This window comes from Octopus bimaculoides, chromosome 5 (assembly GCF_046866305.1).
Source record: "Octopus bimaculoides isolate indiv1 chromosome 5, ASM4686630v1, whole genome shotgun sequence".
Lineage (NCBI taxonomy): Eukaryota > Metazoa > Mollusca > Cephalopoda > Octopoda > Octopodidae > Octopus > Octopus bimaculoides.
Genome location: NC_142932.1, coordinates 31,533,325 through 31,543,324, shown reverse-complemented (window position 1 = coordinate 31,543,324; position 10,000 = coordinate 31,533,325). Strand labels below are relative to the sequence as shown.

Here is a 10,000-nt window from a genome sequence, read left to right as displayed (position 1 = left end):
ACTTAGCAGTTCAGTAAAAGAGACTGATAGAATCCAAACAAACACGGCTAAAACCAATATCTCTGCCTTAGCGAAGGCAGAGATAACAAGAACACTCAGAGAACGCAAACTTTGGCTAAGGCAACACTAACGTCCTCTCAACGATTAGCCAGAGATGATTTTTAAAATGAGAATATCTGAAATAAACTCAAATGCTCTCACAAACGAGAATACTAAAAATGAACCCGACTGAAAACAGCAAAAATAATCCAGAATCTTTGTCTGGTACCGGATTGATCCCAAAATCTAATCAGTTCGTGCCAGTCACAAGGCCAAACATCCCTGAAAGTTTCATGCGAATCCATCCAGTGGTTCTTGAGATATCTTGTCCATAGACAAACAAACATGACTGGAAACAATACCTCCACGTTTGCTAAGATGGATGTAATAAATGTTCGTTTTCCTTACCTTTGACAAGTCACGCAAATGCGCAGGTTTTGGACGGCATGCGCGCTTGCGTTGAAGACTCCTTGGGGAGCAACTGAAGAAATCTTCTCCATCTTTTACGCAGTCTACTTGGTACAATTCCATTTCCATGTTCTGGAAACAAAGAAAGAAACAGTAAGAGTTAATACGGTTCTAATCTCCCAGACAGATTTTTATATCATTTTATGTTGTTACTTGATTTACCAAAAATAGCAGCCAAATTCCTTGACTCTGTAGCATTCCCATTATTTTGTGAAATGTAAAAAAGCACCCAACATTATAAACATACCCCACCACCCTGTTGTTGTCACAAACTTTACCCATAAAATCTCAAAGCAAGGTTAACAACAAATTCCCTAAAATTACAAATGGAAGGGCTCATTATTTTTGTCATAAATTTTACCCCTGAAATTACAACATAAGGTATATAACAATTCAGCCAACATTACCAAAACAGGGGCCCCAATAACATTGTTATCAAAGTTGACCCTTGAAATCTCAATGCAATAACATCATCGTCGTTTAACGTCTGCTTTCCATGCTAGCATGGGTTGGACGATTTGACTGAGGACTGGTGAACCCGATGGCTGCACCAGGCTCCAATCTGATTTGGCAGAGTTTCTACAGCTGGATGCCCTTTCTAATGCCAACCACTCCGAGAGTGTAGTGGGTGCTCACTGCGGTGAGACTTTTTGAACAGCCTGTATAATATTAACATATTTTCAGAGGGAGAAAAAAGGGACAAAAAACATCGAAGTATCAAATATGAAATTATCAAGAGAAAAATACCCATAACTACCTTGTTAAAGAAACAAAGATAAAGACAAAAAAGGGGGGGAATTAAGCAACAGAAGATAAGGACAGAGGAAGCAATGGGTTGGATACCTCAAACCAAATGGCAGATTCAGTCATGCTTCACAGACATGATTTTTAAAAGCGTTGCAACAGAGAATGGCCCGCAACACTTGCTACCACAGTTACCCAACCCCAGGGGGTCTCATTTTTCAGACAGGTCACAGTTTGCGCAGGAAATCAACTGAACTGAAGATTCCAGAATACAATTGAAACTTCATTATTCTTCATTGTATCTAAAGCTTAACTAATTAACACCACCCTGCACTAATTACAAAAAGACACCAACATGGTTTTCCCCCCATGTCTAATAGTAATTAATTTATTAATTTATGCACGCCTTCCCCTATCTTATTATCACTTATTATCAGGTTTACCTTACTTCACAACCCATTAGTTACGGTTAAATGAGTAGAGTCTCCTCCTTTAGTAAGTATCACTGCACACTCAAGTGGTTTCTCCAATTGAGTGAATGGCTAATCATTTAAAGCAGAAAGAATAATAATAATAATAATAATAATAATAATAATAATAAGATACAATAAAATGAAAAGGTGAATAAAAATAAGGACACAACCCTGGTTGTATAGCTAAGAAGTTTTCTTTTAAACTACATGGTTTCGGCGCAGGAGTGGCTGTGTGGTAAGTAGCTTGCTTACCAGCCACATGATTCCAGGTTCAGTCCCACTGCGTGGCACCTTGGGCAAGTGTCTTCTACTATAGCCTCAGGCTGACCAAAGCCTTGTGAGTGGATTTGATAGATGGAAACTGAAAGAAGCCCCTCATATATATATGTGTGTGTATCTGTGTTTGTCACCCACCATTGGTTGATAAGTGATGTTGCTGTGTTTACGTCCCTGTAACTTAGCGGTTCGGCAAAAGACCTCAATAGAATAAGTACTAGGCTTACAAAGAATAAGTCTTGGGGGTCAATTAGTTTGACTGAAGGTGGTACTCCAGCATGGCAGCAATCAAATGACTGAAACAAGTAAAAGAAATTTGGTGGTGAGCATGGCTCGGCTGCACTGAAGCTGACCTGGGGTTAAACAACAACTACTACTACTCCAACAGCAGCCAGAAGAACACAGTCAACCGGATTAACAGATCACAGGATTAAAGCTTAAATCTGCCCATGCCCACCACACCCGTCACCACCCCTACCTACCAGACACCCATATGCTAATGTAATTATCACACCTGTCATATCACATTATCTATTGATACACCTGACAACAGTGAGGAAAGCACAACATATGTTCTCAGTCTTGAATGGCAAATTCTGATGCCTTGTGGTTTTCCATTCTCACTCAACATTCCTCTCTAGCAGACAGCTGTCTCATCATCACCACCATCATCATCATCATCATCACTAACATTCTATCTTACACATGTGTGTGTATATATGCATATATGTATGTAAATATGTGTATGAATATATATATATATGTATATATGTGTATATATATATATGTATATATGAATATATATACATGTATGTGTATATGTATGTATATATAAATATGTATATATGAATATAATCACATACACACACACACACACACACACATATATAGAGATATATCATACACATGTGCATACATATGCACACACATGAATATATATGTACATGTACATATGCATATATATATCTATATGCACATATGTATATAGATATACACACAAGTGCATATAAATATATAATTATACATACATATATATATATATATATATATATATATATGTACAGACACACATACATACATATGCACACACATGAATATATATATGTACATGTACATAAGCATATATGCACATGCGCATATGTATATAAATATACACAGAAATGCATATATATATATATATATATATATATATATATATATATATATATATATATACACACACACACACACACATGTGCATATCTATCTATCTATCTATCTATCTATCTATCTTATTCTGTCCTGCAGTCTTCCTGGCTGTTGAGAGTCCTGGCGTTTAACCATGGGGGGTTTTGTTTTCACAGAAAGTCTGAAAACTTGAAAATACTTATTAAACATACAACAAACTTTGTTTACAAATTTAATATATATACACTGGTGATGTTTCAGTCTACACATATGTCATATATATATGCGTGTGTGTGTGTGTGTGTGTGTGTGTGTGTGTGTGTGTGTGTGTGTGTGTGTGTGTATACATATATATATATATATATACGCATAACTGGCACTCCGGCGGTTACGATGATGAGGTTGCAGCCTGTTCATGAAATCAATGTGTATGTGGCTGAGTACCACCCAGACACGTGTACTGCTAACGCAGTGGTCAGGAGGATTCAGCCTCATAGAGAATGTGACAAGGCTGGCCCCTTTGAAATACAGATACTCCTTATTTTTGCCAACTGAGTGGACTGGAGCAACGTGAAATAAAGTGTCTTGCTCAAGGACACAACATGTCACCGGGAATTGAACACACGACCTTGCGATTATGACCCAAACACCCTGACCATTAAGCTACGCCTATATATCATCATCATTATGCTGATTTGGATTGGATGGTTTGACCAGGTCTGCACCTGACTCCCGTCTGATTTGGCAAGGTTTTTACCGAAGCCTTGTGAGTGGATTTGGTAGACGGAAACTGAAATAAGCCCATCACGCGCGCGTGCGCACGTGCGTGTGTGTGTGTGTGTTCGTTCCCCCAGCATCGTTTGGCAACCGATGCTGGTGTGTTTACGTCCCCGTAACTTAACGGTTCGGTAAGAGAGGATGATAGAATAAGTACTAGGCTTACAAAGAATAAGTCTTGGGGTCGATTTGCTCAACTAAAAGGCGTTGCTCCAGCATGGCCGCATTCAAATGACTGAAACAAGTAAAAGAGTATGTCTGTGGAGCACTCAGCCACTTGCATGTTAATTTCACAAACTGTCTGTTCCATCGATTGGATCAACTGGAACCCTTGATGGGGTGCCAGATTTTTTTGTTCTTTTTTCTGCATGTGTGTGAGCATCATCATCATTGAAATCAGCTTAGAATGTCCTGCTTCTCCTGTCTTCCATGGCTCAGACGGAATTCGTTGAGGCAGATTTTGTTTGTTTTTTTTTTTTTTGGCTGGATGCTCTTTCTGTTGCCAACCCTCATATGTTTCCAAGCAAAGTAATATTTTCTAGAGGCCAGAAATGTTTCCATGCAAGACGGGGAAATGAAAACCTCTACGTTTATATGACAAGTGGCGCACTCTACAACAATCAAATGATGCCAAGACAAGCAGACACACATGCACACACACACAAAATCAGATAATGACAAAGATGATTATTAGGGAAATGATAACAATAATGATGATGATGATGATGATGATAATAATAATGACAATGATGATTATGATGGTGATGATAATGACAATGGCTGATTGTGATGATGATGACACTGACTTCCCCCTATCCCCTCCCCCAAATCAAAAAAACACTGAAAGAAGCTACAAGAATTTAGTTGGTCCATGTAACAGACCGACCTCCCCCCCTCTCTACTGCCCACTCCCCCCCTCGTCCCAATGCCACCAACTGTTTTATAGGTAGAAAGTGGGTGGGTGGGGGGGACGTTGCATGAGTCACAGTAATGGCAAGTGTTGTTGTTGCAAACGAAATACCAAAGAGGGAGTGGGGGTGGGGAAGAGAGTAAGGGGAGGGGGAAACTGTGTAATTAAAATAAATGGTTCCACAGAGTCAAAACAACCACAAGAGAGAAACATACACAATGATATATAAGACACACTGATGCGTACACGGATACAGTTTATATATATATATATATATATATATATATATATATATATATATATATATATATGTGTGTGTGTATGTATATATATACATGCAAACACTAACACACATATATACATATACACGCATATATAAACATACATATATATATATATACACATATCTAAATACACACACACATATACATACATATATATACACATATATATAGATACACACACACATATACATATATATATATATATATATATACATACATACATACATACATAAACGCACAACTTCAAGCATACAAATACATACATAGATAAATACACACACTTATGCATACCAATGTATTATATACATATCAATACATGCACACACACACACATATATATACATATACACACACAACCTCAAGCATACATAGATACATATATAAATACATACACACACACTTATGCATACCAATGTATTATATACATATCTATACATGCACACACACACACACACACACACACACACACAGAGAAAAACACGTATGAGTATAAATTTGCATGTATGCATTTACTAGACTTACCAAAACACAGAAATACAGACATAAAAACACAAATTTACACACACACACACGTGTGTGCAAGAGTCCACCCCTATTACTTTCAAATAAAAGTTGCAGTTTTTCAGGAATTCTAATTGATGCTGTTAATTATAGGTTTTAGAATGAAATAAGCTTCTAGCCTGATATTGCTGTGTCTTGTTACTGGCAGGAGAGAGATATTGGTGAGGTGAACGGTTGATTTGTAAGTTAGCCCTGGGAGTTATACCATCATTGGCACCCACACACACAAACCAGACACTGCCCTCATTAAATGCACACAATCATATTACCATACACACATATATACATATATATGCATCTACCTACGCATCCAGCAACTAAAAGATAAAAACTGTAAAATTAGAAATTATAAAATGAGAAAGGGACATATAATATTGAGATTCAAAAATTCTCCAAAACTGACATGCCATTAACCCTTTCGTTACTGTATTTATTTTGTGATGCTCTGTGTTTCTTTCAATTAATTTTAAATATAACCAAGAATTTACTAAAATAACTTAGTTATCGTTAAGCTAGTGTCAGAAACATGAATTGTGACGAAGGTTTAGTGGAAGATTTTAATTCAAAACTTATGAAAACAAAACATTTGTACTCAGAGCCAGAGCCGGTTTCAGCTGGCTTGGTAATGAAAGGGCTAAGGAAAAGAACAGGCTTATTGTTTGGAGATAAAAGGATAGCCATGGACACAAGTTTCTAATCCAATAGGCTTCATCAGAATGAGAATTTTTGGTTTGCCATGCTTGGAAATACATGACTGTTAGCAACAGAAAAGGCATTTGGCTGCGGAAAAAATGTCTCAGCAAATTCCATCTGACCCACGCAAGCATGGTAAAGTGGACAGTGATGATCATAATGATGATGTTGAAGAGAAATTCTTACCAATTCTTCAACAGAGTTTCTTTTGTCAAAATCTGAAAACACATTTCTGAGTTAGATGTCAAATGTCTGAAGTAATTAAGTCAAATCAATAAATGTAATATATTATGACAGGAAACGTTAAACTAAAACCTTCGGTGACATCGAGATGGAATTAGGGTTCTCTACCATCGGATATTATTAGTACCTCTAACACCCACCGCCACACTGTGCTATAGGATTACTAAAACAGACCAGAACTAATCCATTACATATATGTAAACATAGTTAGGAGATGCCAGATTTGGTATCTTGGAGTATTAGAATACAACCCTTTAAGTTCTGAGTTCAAATCCTAACAAAGTTGATAAAATTGTGTTCAACATTTTTTTGATGTCCTGTACCCACATATGCCTGTATATATATATATATATATATACTTTATTCAAAAGCAGCAGAAATATAACAAAAAACCGTTACTCGGAGTTTCGCGTTCCCGTTCATCGGACAGTTTTGTTAGAAAACAAAACTGTCCAATCAACGGGAACGTGAAACTCCGAGTAACAGTTTTTTGCTATATTTCTGCTGCTTTTAAATAAAGCATCTTACTCTACCTCTGGTATTTGAGTACTCTTTTTTCCACCTTGTTGCACATTTACGTGCTTACTCCGGTATATACATGTAGATGTAGGTATGTACATATATGTATGGATATATGCATATATTTATATTATTATATGATCGAACGCCATGCATCCTTTTCCAAGTAAGTTTCATCTTGATAAAATACGAATTGGATTTGATGCTATTGAGTAAATCGCAAAAGGCACCATCCTAGTATAGTTATGTACGTTTGTATCTTTTATCTTTCACTTGTTTCAATCATTAGACTGTAGCCATGCTGGGGCATTGCTTTGAAGAATTTATAGTCAAATGAATTAACCCTAGACTTCATTTTTTTTCCTAACCTGGTACTTATTCTATTAGTATCTTTTGCTGAACCGCTAGGTTATAAGGCTGTAAAATTGTGGAAATTGAAAATGCCTGAGGCCTAAAATCTTGCTATATATTAACACTAGAAAATGCTAAATTTTCGCTTATTGTAAAAAATTTACAAAAATCCCCCATTTTTGGAGTTTAAGGGGCTTGAGGGAGTAAATGCCCTTCATTGATCTCAGCGGAAATTTAGCATTTAGCATTTTCAATCTCCACAATTTTTTATTTTCACTCCACACTATTATACATGGCACCAGTGCCTTTTTATGTGGCACCAGCACAGGTGCCTTTGTATGTAGCGCCATCATGGGTCCTTTTTACATAACACTAGCAGGGTCCAACATATGCAAATACATGCACACACACACACACGCACACATTCTGGTATGAAAAACAGCAACTGGAGAACATGAGATTGGGAGTAAGAAGTGTTCTTTAAAACATTGAATTCTGTTGAGCTGTTCTCTTCATGCCAGCATAGAAAACACACAAAAATAGGCGGCGAGCTGGCAGAATCGTTAGCACGCCGGGCGAAATGCTTAGCGGTATTTCTCTCATTGCTACGTTCTGAGTTCAAATTCCGCCGAGGTCGACTTTGCCTTTCATCCTTTCAGGGTCGATAAATTAAGTACCAGTTACGCACTAGGGTCGATGTAATCGACTTAATCCCTTTGTCTGTCCTTGCTTGTCCCCCCGCTTGTGGGCAATAAAGAAATAAGAAAACACACAAAATGGTAACGTTGAGACACAATGGGTTTCCATACATCTTGCTGCTACCATATTTCACTAACAGAATATTGATCAAAAGCATAATTAACCCAGAAACTATTCTAAACAAATTTACATTCTCCTCGTTTCTCTTTTAGAACAGGTAAAAAAATTTAAAAAATACCCAACACACATTCATAATATTTTCCTAATTTATCTCACACTACAAGATTTGGTTTCATCGTTTTTCACACCTTTTCTTATTAAAATGTTGGCTTTTTAAAGTAACAATTTACCTTGTGAAAGAATCATGATAGCAATTTTAAACATACATTGACCATTATAATTAATTATGTTCATGTATGTACTTGTTTTGAGTAACAGTATGTGGTATTGTTGTTGGCACTCCATCGCTTACGACGTCGAGGGTTCCAGTTGATCCAATCAACGGAACAGCCTGCTCATGAAATTAACTTGCAAATGGCTGAGCACTCCACAGACACGTGTACCCTTAACGTAGTTCTCGGGGATATTCAGTGTGACACAGTGTGACAAGGCCGACCCTTTGAATTACAGGCACAACAGAAACAAGAAGTAAGAGTGAGAGAAAGTTGTGGTGAAAGAGTACAGCAGGGTTCGCCACCATCCCCTGCCGGAGCCTAGTGGAGCTTTAGGTGTTTTCGCTCAATAAACACTCACAACACCTTTACTGCCCACAAGGGGCTAAAGATAGAGGGGACAAACAAGGACAGACAAACGGATTAAGTCGATTACATTGACCCCAGTGCATAACTGGTACTTAATTTATCAACCCCGAAAGGATGAAAGGCAAAGTCGACCTCGGCGGAATTTGAACTCAGAACGTAATGGCAGACGAAATACCACTAAGCATTTCATCCGGCGTTCTAACGTTTCTGCCAGCTCACCACCTTACTATATCATGATTTATTAACGAGAATGCAGGTGAAAGCATGATTAAAGTGTAAAGGTAGAGAAAATAGACAGGTGTGACATTTAGTTTAGTTAAGAGGTTTACTCAAGAATAACAGAGATGATAGAATATTAAGCACTGAGGTGTGAAAGTATAGAAAGGTGAGTAAATCAGGAAATATTTCAGGTGTAAAAGACAAGAACACAGGTGGAAATCAGTGAATTGAAATGAGAAGTGGTTTTGCCACATGGAAACAGCGATAATTTGGAGAAGAAATGAGGATGGGTTAGAGTTAAACTAATAACTTTCTCCCTGTTCTGTTGTAATCATCAGACCGTGAAATATCGAAAATATCAATATCACGAATAAAAGAGATTTAGGGAGGAAGGACTTGACAGGTAAATGCCAGGGGGAGCTGGTAATTTCTCTCTCTCTTTCTCTCATTATACACACACGAGATATACATATACATACATACACACACATACATATACACACATATACACACATACATACAACCACACATACACACACACATACATACATACCTACATACATACACACACATACAGACATACATACACCCGTACACATACATACATATGCATTCACACACATATACACACATACGTAAACACACACCCACACACATACATACATGCACATACACACACTCATACATAGACAGATAGATACATACACACACACATGCATGCATTCACACATGCATACATACATACACACACGCACACACTCATACATACACACACTCATGCACTCATACACACACACATACATATCATAATCATTC

At 37.3% G+C, this 10,000-nt stretch overlaps 1 protein-coding gene across 6 annotated transcripts in view; it reads right to left on the bottom strand.

Annotated features, from left to right (window-relative positions):
• LOC106878581 (protein c-ets-1-A) overlaps positions 1-10,000 on the bottom strand; it is a 208,469-nt gene that overhangs the window by 171,426 nt on the left and 27,043 nt on the right. For all 6 annotated transcript variants that reach the window (XM_089352150.1, XM_089352152.1, XM_089352151.1 and 3 more), the window contains exon 2: positions 448-579. In XM_089352150.1, the coding sequence (XP_089208276.1) occupies positions 448-576 (129 nt within the window). In that variant the 5' untranslated portion in view covers positions 577-579. The remainder of the gene's footprint in view (positions 1-447; positions 580-10,000) is intronic.